General features: G+C 49.6%; 1 protein-coding gene across 1 annotated transcript in view; it reads right to left on the reverse strand.

Annotated features, from left to right (window-relative positions):
* Positions 1 to 14,021, reverse strand: part of CSMD2 (CUB and Sushi multiple domains 2) — a 597,382-nt gene that overhangs the window by 149,641 nt on the left and 433,720 nt on the right. The window contains exon 25 of the mRNA XM_066375796.1: positions 11,371 to 11,497. Within this exon, the coding sequence (XP_066231893.1) occupies positions 11,371 to 11,497 (127 nt within the window). The remainder of the gene's footprint in view (positions 1 to 11,370; positions 11,498 to 14,021) is intronic.

The following is a 14,021-nucleotide window of genomic DNA, read 5'->3' on the forward strand; positions in this document are numbered from 1 at the left end:
ATCCCCCTGGCCGTGATTCCTGGCAAAAGCTGCGAACAGAAGCTTCGCTTCTGGTGCCTTCTGCCTCCTCTGGGCCAGCTGCCCGCTTGCTGGTGAGAGGGCAGCAGCGCTGATGGCAGCGGAGAGGTGCTGCCCCAGGGCTGGGATGGCACTGCAGCGGGGAATCTGGGCTTCAGGCACAGCCAGATGTTGCGTCTGGTCCAGCATCCTCCCAGGAAGACAAGCTCCACCGGGCAGGGGTTCTGGTTAATCAAAACTGTGCCCCAACCTCATGGTAATCCTACTGCTTTGTGACCAACAGCCAAGAATGGAGTTTCCAGGTTGCCCTCTGCACTAATCCCTGTGATTAAAACTCAACATACTAAGACTATTTAGCTAAATGCGAGCTTCATGACTACATGGGTATCAGGAGCAGAAAGCAGAGCCTCCAGGAACAATAAGCTTTCCATTCTTCATGGACCCCAGATCTCTTTAGGAAAAGCAAAGGACAGCCCTTCCCCCTATCTCCTCTCCACGTCGGCAGACACACGGCTTTCACCTCCAAAGAAATTTGTATTCAAGAAACAAAACTCAGTTCTTCCGAATGTGACCAGGACCCTTTCAACAGTTATATTAAACACCTCTCGGGTTTCGCAGCCAATTTATTCTCCGCCTTGCTGCCAGTGATCTTCTGAAGCGGAGATAGCATGTCACGCCAGACAACGAGCTCTTCCCCAAGTAGCTGTGTTTGCACCATCAATTCTTTCCCATGTTTGGAAGGCCTTTACCTCCACCCTGCTTGGTCAACTACCACTGTCCTTTAAACTATGGCTAGAAAAGCACTTCCTCTCTGTAATACCCCGCCCCAGCTGCCACCTGGAATCATGAACTGCCCTGGCAAACGCTTTCCTATTGTGTTCTAACCATACGTCCGCAATAGCATTTATCACATTATGTTAGGATCTGCGGCAGACCCTGCGGGTTGGCTCCTCGGCACTCCATTTCCCAAACTCTCATCTGTCTTTACTATCGAAACTCTAAAAGTGAAACAAAATTGCTTTCCCACTTTCTCTCAGTCAGGCATGGCAAGATCCGACTAATGATGAGGGAGGAAGGACTGGAAGGGCTAAGTTTGAAAAGTAACAAACCACAAGCTGTGCAGACCCTTGATCAGCTCCCTGAAATAACTTGCAACCCAAGGCAAGAAAAACGGGATAAGCGAACAGTCAAGGACGGACCGGCCAAACCTCCCCTTACTTACATCCCCTCCCCTCCGGAAGACAAGAAAGTCCCATAGGCCTACAGACAAAGAAGTCAGAGAAATCAGGCACATTACACGTGACAGCTAAAGCTGTAAAGGTATATAAGACTCGGGGAAACTAACTTCAGGGAGCTCGTGTTCTGTTGCCTTTCGGGTCATGGTGCTCCGCCAGCTAACAAACCTCCCTTCCTCCAGCACCTGTCTGAGCGTCTTTGTCCTCTGGGAGTCGCTCCTTTGTTCCTGAAACAATGAGCTCTATCTAGGATGACGTCTCTACAGACGGGTGGTTCTTCCTGAATAAAGATGCAAACTCTCACGAGAAGAAAGCTCAGTGCCCTTCCTCCTTCCCTCTTCTTTGAAACTGGAACACAGACAAATATGCCTGGCGCTGCAGCAGCTGACTGGGTAACCATGAGGATGAAAACTGATGGACGCAGAGCAGTAAGGGAGGTAACGGCACCCAGGGCACGGGGTCCCGATGGAACCTTCCAATGACTGTTCCCGGAGAAAGGGGAGCCTCCATCGGCCAAAGCCGCTTTAGGCAGTTTTTCTATCTCCATTCCTGACTCCTGAAACATCTTATCTGTAAGACTGAGGTCTTCAAGGGAAAAGACAGTTTCTTTCTTTTTTTTTTTGTATTTTTCTGAAGCTGGAAACGGGGAGAGACAGTCAGACAGACTCCCGCATGCGCCCGACCGGGGTCCACCCGGCACGCCCACCAGGGGCGACGCTCTGCCCACCAGGGGGCGTCGCTCTGCCGTGACCAGAGCCACACTAGCGCCTGGGGCAGAGGCCAAGGAGCCATCCCCAACGCCCAGGCCATCTTTGCTCCAATAGAGTCTCGGCTGCGGGAGGGGAAGAGAGAGACAGAGAGGAAGGAGGGGTGGGGTGGAGAAGCAAATGGGCGCTTCTCCTATTTGCCCTGGCCGGGAATCGAACCCGGGTCCCCCCGCACGTCAGGCCGACGCTCTACTGCTGAGCCAACCAGCCAGGGCCAAGACAGTTTCTTATTTATACTGTATTGACATGCTCAGGGCACGGCAGGATGCCTGACCCCGAGTAAATGCTACAGGATTTTTAATTGAACTGAATGTTATTACTGTCTTCCAACTAGTCCAATGGCTCCTCATGATAGTGAAAAATCCATTCAGAGACCCCGTTTTACACAAGAAATCTTATTCTCCACCTTACCCCGCCCCTTGCAGGTTCCAGCCACATCAAATGAGGACCCTGCCATGGATGGACTGTTCTTTCCCCTGTGGTCAGGCCCTTACTCTCCTCCTCAATTACAGCCCTCACTTCTGCACCTCCAGGCAGAGCCTCTGTCTCTCTTCTCCATTACTGAATTTGCACTTGCTTACAGCCTCTACGTTGTCTTGGATCACCTGTGTGATGATTTCCCCCCAAGCTTGTGAGCCCCTGGGAGCCGAGGACGGGTCTTAGTCTGACCTGTGTGTTTCCCACTGCACAGCACACACAGTTTGGCACAGAGATGATGGTGTTCAAGGTGTTCATGTTTTGTTCCATGGAACTAAGCCCAGGTCAGAAGGGCAGACTGGGAAAAGACTGGAGCTAGAGACAGGACTGAAACCCACCTCACGGGGTAATGGGGGGACAGTCATCCTCTCTGGACCTCAGTGAGCCCATCCATAAAACGGGGACAACAATAACTAATTTAGAACCTAGTGTGCTGTGAATATTTGATAAATGTTAGGTAGAATATTTGATAAATGTTCACTGCTCTGCGTCCAACAGTGAAGGACTTTGTTTCAACACCTTCTTCAATTTTCATCTGAACTGGTCCACTGATTATGAAAAGGAAAACTCCAGCCCAGCATCGGAGATTGAAAAGAGGTCCCACCTGCATGGCATCAACTTCCATGTTCTGTATACTGACAATACAAGAAAGAGCATGTAGAAGGTATAGCTCATTAATTGGCTCTCCTGCTATTAGTAGCCAGGCCTGGATGGAGTTCATCAACCAGCCGGCCTCATTCTTGGCCATCAGAGACAAAACACTGCAGATGTCCCCTGTGTTCAAGGGCAGGGTATGACCGCCGGCCCATTCTTGTCATGCACATCCAGGAAAGGTCTACATTCCTGTTTGAACCCCACCCAGGGTTCAGCCTGGCCTCTGATCCCTACAGCCTTATGTTAGGATAATAGGGTTCCCACCGCCCGTCCTGGGCACTGTTGGAAGGGGACTTTCCTTGTTCAGCCTCCTGGCCTGAGCTTGACCACAGATCCCTTTAGTCGCCTCCAACACTTGCTCAGGGCTCGGTCAGAATTGGGAGGGGCACATCCATAAGCCTTTTCTTTTCTGGGCTCTTGGGAGCAGTCTCATGGGCTGGCCTGTGTGTGGGCTGTCTCACATCCCTGCCCAGCTGACACACCCAAGGGGAAGACTGCTAGGCACCCCTCCCACCAATAGTCTGGCACCCATCACCTGTGACTAGTGGTGCACTACAACCTGCTGAGCTCAGGGGGTGTCTCAACAACCATCTTCTGGCCCCGGGAGAGTCCTCTCATCATTCGGGAATTTCATGCCAGGTGCTGTCCTAAGTGTCTAGGTATGTTAACTCACTTAGTCCTCATAGAAATTTAGGTGGTCAGTACCACTTTAAATCACCATTTTGCAGAAGAAAACTGAGGCACAGAGTGCCACTTAAAGAGCTTCTTAAGATACAGAGCTAGTAAGACGGGCAGGTGGACTGGTGCCAGAGCAGGTCTCAGCTAAAAATTGATACTGAATAAATGACAAAACTCCTAGGATGCAGAGAATGAACTCTTCAAAGGAACCTAGCTGAATAGTCCAACCAAATTATTCAATTGTGAAATGCAGTCAAAGCAGGAAAAAGCAGGAGACATTGTAACAAAACATAAATACGGTTCTCAGAGAGATGCAAGATGATGATGCATTGATAAAAACAAAAGTGGGCTGTCAAGAGCAATCTGAAAACAAAAAAAGTGCAGTTTCCTTGAAATAGAAACAAAAACAAGATCTCCAAAAATGAAGAGGGAGAGTAACAGGATAATCGCTGTTGAAAACAAAATTAATGAAAACACAAGACCACTGACAGAATGAAAATAGGATGTAGAACTTTCAAACCACCAGTGGGAAAACAGAGCCAGTGAAATCAAGTCAGCTAACAATAGGAAGAGCTGAAAATAAAGAACAGTAAGGAAGCAAACGATGGTTGTTTGCCAGAAGAAGTAATCCATTTGATGTAAAAGAAATACAGAAAACCCTTTATCCTTTTCACTTTCTCCAGACATTCCTAGAACATACATAAGATGAAAATTCAAAGAGTGGAAAGGGTACAATGCAGTAAAAATAAAAATAATAAAAAAAAAGATTGTACAAAATATATAACGACTTCAGTAACTTAAAAAATTTGTAAGTACTGTACTCAGGTGAAAAAGCTACTGAAATTGAAATGACAGACTAGAAATAAACCCAGTTGAACACTGTATATGATAAAAAAGAAACAACCTCCCCCAAAGGAAAAGTATACAAAAAAACTTGAAGCTGCAAAGACAATTTAATATCCTTTTGTGCATCAAACTGGTGAACACCGACAGGATCAGCAGCATTAGTGATGCCGTGTGGGCAAGCAGGCTTGTGGTGAGGTGTGGGGTACAGACTGCTGCACGATCTAGGGGGAAATTTGAGGTCGTGTATCTTGTATTTGTCTTCCAAGAGTGTATCCTAAGATAATCATTGGACAATTATTTGAAGATTCGTGTATGAGGATGTCTACTGGAGTGAAAAACTGAAACATATTCACTTTATCAACAGGGGAGTGGTGAAATCAATTACGGTAGCTCGTACCATAGAATTCCCTGTAGCCATCACACTGGCAGAGGCGGATCTATAGATATTAACATAATAAGATGGTGATGTACGATTAAATAGTGAAAGAAAATGCGAGCTAGTGAGCCAAGCAGAGAGATGCTCATGTTTTGAGAGCCCTCGCTCCGTCATGCGGGCACACCAAGTAGAACAAACGGGGGTTCAACAGTGTGTGGAGAACAGAGGGAGAGTGTGGGGACTTTGGGTTTCCACTTTATGAACTTCTTTCTTGTTTGCATTTTGAATTCTTCACAGTGTCTATTTTTATGTAAAAATCTATAAGGATAGTCACATTTAAAAAGTAATAACTAAATCTTATTCGTAATAAGGACTCAAATACTAAAGAGGATTTTTGTGTTCACCTTAATTCAGTCTTATTATGAATCTCCTTGAATTTGTTGCTGATTATTCAAGTGAGGGGTGTGTGGGGAGGAGGAGGGGGAGGAAGAGAGAGAGAGAGAGAGAGAGAGAGGAGGAGAGGGGGGCAGATTGGGAGAGGCAGAAAGAGGGAGAGTGGAAGAGAGAAGGAGGGAAAGTGGGAGAGGGAGGGAGGAGTAAGAAAAGGGAGAGGGGAGGGAGAGGGAGGAAGAAAGAGGGAGTGGGGGAAGAGGGAGGGAGAGGAAGAGAGAGAAGCTGTAGAGCGCAGAGGGGCCCATGCATGCTGTGTCCCCTGCAGGCCAGGGTGCGAGGCTGTAGGAGAGAGGATGCTCTCCTGGCCCTGGCTCCAAGGAGCCTTGCAGGCAGAAGCCTGAGCTATCTTCACTTTCTCCCTGCTGTTCCCATTTCCAGGGTCCTCCTGCACACACTCGGCATGCCCTGTGACATTATATAATAGTTCCTGCTGGGTCACACAGGAGAGGTCATTCCTGGACTTGTCCGGACCTCTCTTCCTGACAGCTAGGAAGGAACCCTTTGGTCGTCAGCTCACCCCACGTCCCTTGTTCTGGTAAGGGATAATGGTCCTCATCCTGCCCAGAAATCCTGTCCCTGGTTTGTTGTGCTGTCCCTGTCAGCTGCCCCTGTCTACTCTACTCACCTCCAATCCTTGTCCTAAACCTTAATTACAGGAAATTAACGCCACCTGTCCTGGGTATGCTAATGTTGCTATGTCCTGAAGTGCATCCTTTAGAAAATGCATGCCAAGTACTTAGAAACGAAGTGTCATGATGTCCACAGTGCTTTTAAGTGATTCAGAAAAAAGGAGGAAAAAAAAGGGATGAGCAGAAAAGGAAAAAGAGAAAGCAAAAATGGCAAAATATTTGCAATGGTTGAGTCTAGGTAGTAGGTATGTGGACTCCTGGTGGACTGTTCCTTTAACTTTCTATCTATTTTACATATTGTGTGTTGCACAACAAGACCGGGGGAAACAGAAGAACCCTCAATTTCCATGCTTACGAAGGAGAGCAAGGCCAGCTGAGGTGACTGCTCCCCTGTCTCCTGAACCTGCCCCTTCTTCTCCATCCCCACGGCCACTGTCGAGGCTCAGGCCGCCTCACCCCAACCACGTTCTGGAGGCAGTTTCCTCCCTGGGATACCCCCATCGACCCCGTCGACCCCATTCTCCCACAGGCTGCCACGACAGGTGCAAGCCTAGCACCTCAGTCCCCCGGCCACCATGCTCTGACTGCGGAGGCCCCAGCAGCTCAACCTCCCGCTGCTGCCCAGCCCCCACCAAGCACAGGTGATACTCCTGCCATCTGGGCCCATTTCTGCTCGAGCCTGACCACCCAGGGTCAATTCCTCTGCCTAGAGAGTCGTGCCCCTCCCACCCTTCTTCCCCCTTGGCCACCTGGCAACCGCTCTTCAACCTTCAGGACTCAGCTTCAGTGTCACCTGTTGCAGGACAGCATCCCTGGTCCTGCCTTTCATCCCCCCTCCTCCTGATGCCACCACCTCCCCCTTGTGCATACACACATCTCCTTTCAGGGAACAGTGACAGGGTCTCATTCATCTGCACACTGCCAGCACCTCGCACAGGCACAGCCATGCATAGCCAGCCAGCCAGGCAGGCATTACAGGAATGAATGAAGTGAGTGAGTGAGTGAGTGGTGCTCCAAGGTGCAACAGAGGGAAACCTCCTTCTTTTTTTTTTTTTTTCATTTTTCCGAAGTTAGAAACGGGGAGGCAGTCAGACAGACTCCTGCATGCGCCTGACCAGAATCCACCCAGCATGCCCACCAGGGGGCGATGCTCTGCCCCTCTGGGGTGTCGCTCTGTTGCATCCAGAGCCACTCTAGCGCCTGAGGCAGAGGCCAAGGAGCCATCCCCAGCACCCGGGCCATCTTTGCTCCAATGGAGCCTCGGCTGCAGGAGGGGAAGAGAGAGACAGAGAGGAAGGAGAGGGGGAGGGGTGGAGAAGCAAATGGGCGCTTCTCCTGTGTGCCCTGGCCGGGAATCGAACCCAGGACCCCTGCATGCCAGGCCGATGCTCTACCGCTGAGCCAACCGGCCAGGGCCAGGAAACCTCCTTCTGATTTGCATCCCTGAGCACTAAAGTAAAGGAGTAATTAGGCTCTCAGTCCAGTCATTGCTTTTAATATTTACTGAGAGACTATCTTGGATCTACTGGCCATATGAATACCTGTATTAACCAACTTTCTTTCTCTCTCCCACCCTCCCTCCTTCCCTTCCCTTCCCTTCCCTTCCCTTCCCTTCCCTTCCCCTCCCTTCCCTTCCCTTTCCTCTCTCCATCCCTCCTTTCCCTCCTTTATTCCTTCAACACTTGACCCCTGGTGACCCTCCACTGGGTGCTGGGGGCACTGTGCTGAGAGCCTGGAAACTGCAAAGATGAATCGGGCAGAGACCAGAGCTGTGGTCGAGCAGGTGGGCCAGGAGCACAAACAAAGGAGCAGCACAGTCAGCGTCATTGGGGAACTACAAGCCATAGGCACCAGGAGTTCAGAAGAGGGGAAATGACTCCTAGGAGTCCCCTGAGAGAGGGGAAGGGGAAAGACTTCCAGGGTGAGCTGACACCTGCACTTGACTTTGAGGGATGGGGAATGTCAGGCATAAGCTTTTGGAGGCAGGAGGCTATTCCATGGAAGGCAGCGTGGAAACAAAGGCACAGAGCGAGGCCATGAGCATACATAGGGGCCAACAGTAATTTGGCTCTGCCAGAACATCATTGAAGAGATGGTGGAAAATACAGTTAGGGGGTAGGCTAAGGTCATGGTGGCACTGCAAAGCAGGGTAAGATGTTTAGCTTCTGTGAACACGGGGTCCCATGGAAGGTTTCTAATCAGAGAGTGAGTTGACCAGGTGTGCTTCCAGAAGGTTATTCCAGCAGGAGTGCAGGAAGACTCTGTATATTTAATTTGTCCCCCTAATAGTGCAAAAACCCCAAGAGCTTTGTTGACTTCATTTGACACAGAGCTTAGCTCCAAAGCTTGCATATAGCAAACATTTAACACATTTTTTTTTTTTTTGGTATTTTTCTGAAGTTGGAAACGGGGAGGCAGTCAGACAGACTACCGCATGTGCCCAACCGGGATCCACCAGCATGCCCACCAGGGGGCGATGCTCTGCCCATCTGGGGTGTTGCTCTGTTGTGACCAGAGCCATTCTAGCACCTGAGGCAGAGGCCAAGGAGCCATCCCCAGCGCCCGGGCCATCTTTGCTCCAATGGAGCCTCAGCTGCAGGAGGGGAAGAGAGAGACAGAGAGGAAGGAGAGGGGGAGGGGTGGAGAAGCAGATGGGTGCTTCTCCTGTGTGCCCTGGCCGGGAATCGAACCCAGGACTCCTGCACGCCAGGCCGACGCTCTACCACTGAGCCAACCAGCCAGGGCCTTTAACACATTTTTGTAATTTTAATTCAACTGCGTCTAAGGACATACGTGTGTCAGTGGATATACAGACATCTATATCCTTCAGTTCCCCCTCGTTGAGACCTCTCCTGGGCCCACCTTCTCCCAGCTGCATGTCTGCTCCTTGGCTTGACTCCCCGCTATTCCAAAGCCTCAGCCCTTCATTCTTGTCTCTGCAACAGACTCCTGATGGGTTTTTTCCCCCCCATGAAGTCTCTCCATTATAAATGACCGTCGTGGGACACCCCTGCTCTGGAACCTGTCATGGCTCCCTCTTGTTAACTAGTCTTTAAAATCATGACCGGGTCACAGTCTAACCCTCTGTATTTTGCACTCCTTGTGCACACGCATCCCCCACTGCAGCCAGACTTGCCCGACCCCCCTTCCACACTGCATTCGTCCTGCTGCCCCAACCTGCTCTCCTCCTCACAGTTCATCTGGATGACAGCTCAAGGCCCAGCTGTGCCAGCAGGGTGCTACAGTGGGAAGATTCACAGAGACCCGGGTTACATCCCAGCTCTTTGATTCCCTGTGCCAACCGTGACACGGTACACGTTCTTTCGGAACTTCAGTTTTCTCATCTATAGAATGGGAATAATGATACAGTAAACTGCCTTATCCACCTTAGTTATGAGGTATACGCCCCTACACACCCAGTGGATGCCTGAAACCACACCTGCTACCAGACCCTGCATATACCACATTTTTTCTTATGCATACACACCTGTGATAAAGTTTAATTTATAGACTAGGCACAGTGAGAGATTAACAATAATAAAATGGAATAATTACAGTAATATACTGTAATAAAAGTTTTATGAATGTGGTCTCTCTTTCTCTTTCAAAATATCTCACTGCCCTTGACACACCGTCCTCCCGGGACGAGGCGGACGATCCGACGCCGACGTGAGGAGCGGAGGCGGGGTGAGTGACCCAGGCGCTGAGACTGGCACTGGAGGCCGCTGCTGACCGACTGTGTCAGACGGAGGGTCATCCAGCCATGACGGCGTCATGTCTCCCGCCCACAAACGTAATGCCTTTCCATCTTAACTAAGTACTGACCATGCTGCGGCCATCACGTCTGCAGCCCGAGCTGCTGCGTGCGACAGCCAAACCCGCCATTCGTCCTTCCTTACAATTTCACAGACAGGAGGTTCATCCTGACCACAGGTCTCAGCTGCCTCAGCATGTGATCTTTTTTTTTTTTTTTCTTTTTCTCCTTTTTACATCGAGAATCATCGTCTTTTACTTACCCAAACTGCCAGCATTGCTCTGGGGCAGTTATTAAGAAAACTAAGGGTGACCGGAACACAAGCCCTGCAATACCCCCCACCGCAGTCGGTCTGATCACCGAGACGGCTGCTGTGGGACCAGCGGGCGGGTAGTGTATATGGTGTGGCTACACTGGACAAAGGAAGGGCTCTCGTCCCTGGCGGGACAACGCGGGATGGTGTGGGATTTCATCACGCTACTCGGGAATGGCGTACAATTTAAGACTCGTGAATTGTTTATTTCTGGATTTTTCTATTTAATCTTTTTGGACTGCGATTGACCATAGGTATCTGAAACTGTGGGAAGAGAAACCTCCAATAAGGAGCAACGATGTTATTTATTACTAAATAATGTCTATTTATTATTAGGGCTTATAGTAGTATCAATAGGGCTTTGTGAAGAGCTAATAAGACGAGACTTGTGCCAGGCCCTGCTCGATAAATGGTGACCTGCCTTCTTCTCTGACTCCTTGGAGATCCAGTAAGGGATTCCTGTTACTCAGCTGCTTATATGGGAAGAAAGTTATATATATATTTGAGGAAGTACGTGTGAAGTACCAGACACTGCTGGACTTTTGTAAGGATTCTCCCCCAAAACCCTAAACTGTAAGGATTTTTGTCCCCATTTCCCAGATGGGGAAACAGACCGAGAGATGGAAGCAATCTGGGCTCAGGCAGCTCTAAGCCGGCTCTTCCTGTTGTCAGAGGAAAACCCACAGAGCCCCTGCTTCACAGAACCATTGTTAAATATTTACAATGTTCCGAGTTCTATGCTGAGTACAGTGCACGCACCGTCCCATTGAAGTGCTTTGTCCTGAGAAGTGGTATTATAACCCATAATCCAGAAGGAGACAGGAAGAGTCAGAGAGGATAAGGGACTTAGCCCAGGTCCAGCAAATAGGAAGTGACAGGGCTGAGATTCAAACTGGGGTTCATGTGACATCAAGGCTATGCCCGCCCTCAGTTACTCGGCTATAACTGTGCCATCCAGGCCAGAGAGCTGTCTAAATGTGGGGATTATAGCTCTGTGTGGCTGAGACCGGCCTTTCCCCGTTCTCCATGGGCCCCAGCCCAAGCCTGGGGTCATAACGACCCCTGTCGATCACAAGGGACTCCAGGTGAGTGGGCAGGACCAGCTACTAGCTGAGTGGCCTGATGATGACTCCCTTGAACGATGGTCACTTTGGTGGCCTGGACACTTACCCAATGGTACAGCCAGCATCAGCCTCGATGATCCAGATGCAGTTGAGATTGTGTTCGTAGGGAGCGGGATACCCGGGCGACAGCACCTGCCCCGCCGCCTCTCCTTTCAGTGTCCCTCCACACTCAGCTGAAAGAGATCCCAAAAGAGTGAGCTTCACAGGCCAGCCTGTGCTGCCAACAATAACTTGGCGCTTCCTCCTGTCTGTGTCCCTGAGTCCCTCTCATTCATTCCAGGTGACTGAGCACGGCATATAGAATGTCCCCGGATGGGACTTGTATTCAGAATCGACAAAGACCTCCTACAACTCAACAATGAAAAGACAAACAACCCAATTAAATAATGGGCAAAGGATATGAATAGACATTTCTGCAAAGAAGCACATGAAGAGGTATTTATCAGCATCAATCATTAGGGACATGGAAATTAAAATCACAATAAGATACCACTTCGTACCTACAAAGATGGCTAAAGTAAAAAAAAAAAAAGAAAAAAAGAAAAAAGACAGACACTGACAAGTGTAGGTAAGAATGAGGAGAAACCGGAACCCTCGTACGTTGCTGATGAGAATGCAGAATGGCACAGCCACTTTGGAAGCCGGTTTCATAGTTCCTCAAAACTGTTAAACTGTGGCTGCTCTATGACCCCAGCCATTCTGCTCATCAGGATATGCCCAAGAGAAATGAAAACATACGCTCACTCAAAAACTTGTACCCAAATGATCACAGCGGCATTACTCATAATAACCAAGCATTGGAAACAACCCATATGTCCATCAACCAATCGGTGGATAAACAAACGTGGTATATGCATTCGGTGTGTGAACAGATTGTATCGCAGCATGTGCAACATGCTATTATCATGTCTATCTCCTTCACAAAACCAGAAGCTCCTCGGAAGCAGAGACCTCGTCTTACCCATACTTGCACATCAAGTGCCTAATACAGTGTTCGGCATGCGACAGATGTATTTTTATTTCTTTTTTGTATTTTTCTGAAGTGAGAAGGGGCAGGGGGTGGGGAGCGCCGGAGGCAGACAGACTCCTGCATGCGCCCAACTGGGATCCACCCGGCATACCCACCAGGGGGCGATGCTCTGCCCATCTGGGGCAATGCTCCCCTGCAATCAGAGCCATTCTAGCACCTGAGGCAGAGGCCATGGAGCCATCCTCAGCGCCCGGGCCAACTTTGCTCCAAAGGAGCCTTGGCTGCAGGAGGGGAAGAGAGAAACAGAGAGAAAGGAGAGGGGGAGGGGTAGAGAAGCAGATGGGTGCTTCTCCTGTGTGCCCTGGCCAGAAATCGAACCTGGGACTTCCACATGCTGGGCCGATGCTGTACCGCTGAGCCAACTGGCCAGGGCCACGTGATAGATGTTTTAATAAATGTTTATCAAATGAATAGATGGGTGGATAATCAAATGCATGAGAAAAGCTTATGGCTTCTCAGGTAAATTATTATAAAGGTCTGAATCGAGGGAGCAGGAAAATGGAAAGAAGAAGATTTATTGCAAAGTTTTTTAGGAAGGGAAATAACTGATGATCAAGATCCTGGAAGAAATAGGAGAAGATGGGATCAAAGTCTCAGATGGAAGACTGACCATCACCTGTTGCTGCAAAGGACGCATTAAGCATCTCCAGGGCACCGTGGCTTGACATGGGACCACCACGGTAGGGCTGGGGGAGGGGGCTCTCTGCCAGTAAGCCTGCTCATAAGACCAGACCCTTTGCTCAAGCCTCACTTTGAATCCTTCCTCTGTGGTGCTGTCGGGGTGGGAGATGCCAACCTGATTGAAAGGTGTAGGATTCAATGGCTCCTAGCAGGAAGCAGGGTGGGAGACAGGATGATCTGTGGGCTGTGGAGAGGAGGGCTGTTTGGCCCCACAGATAGAGCAGGTGGCTAGACAGGCGACAAGAAGTTATCCTTGAACTTGGCTAGAGCCCTTTCCCAGATTCCAGATGAAGAAGCCCCTCTGGCTCTCTGGAAAGTGAGAGCTTGGAGGAGCCCGAGAGCATTTCCTAAGGACACGCAGCTGCTTTCCTCATGGGCCACCTTACCCGAGGCCTGGCAGCTGGGCCGCAGGGGCCAAGTGGCCAGCCTGCAGCGGATTCACAGGCAAGACCATGAGACTCTACTCTCTCTGGTCCTCTTCTTCCCATCTTTGAGTCCTGGCTGCCTCTTTGGGCTGTAGCCCACCCTCATCAATGAAGGAAACATCTGGATGCTTTAAATCCTAGCAGTCATTGCTGGCAGACTGTGATAAAGTCTACAACAACAAGACATATCAAAATATACACACACAATCCCAAACACACAGCCTCACTCCCCTGCAAAATATACACACACAATTCCAAACACACAGCCTCACTCCCCTGCAAAATATACACACACAATCCCAAACACACAGCCTCACTCCCCTGCAAAATATACACACACAATCCCAAACACACAGCCTCACTCCCCTGCAAAATATACACACACAATCCCAAACACACAGCCTCACTCCCCTTTCACACTTGTGCCTGGGCTCAGACTTCTCATGGGGCCTGTGGGAGTCTCCGTGGGGAAGGCCTCTGCGTTTCAAAGTATAAATATTCTTACTAGCACTGCCTGAGTGGATCCTCCAAGTTCAGTCCAACTGGCAAATTGGATATTCA

This window comes from Saccopteryx leptura, chromosome 3 (assembly GCF_036850995.1).
Source record: "Saccopteryx leptura isolate mSacLep1 chromosome 3, mSacLep1_pri_phased_curated, whole genome shotgun sequence".
In the NCBI taxonomy this organism is placed as follows: Eukaryota; Metazoa; Chordata; class Mammalia; order Chiroptera; family Emballonuridae; genus Saccopteryx; species Saccopteryx leptura.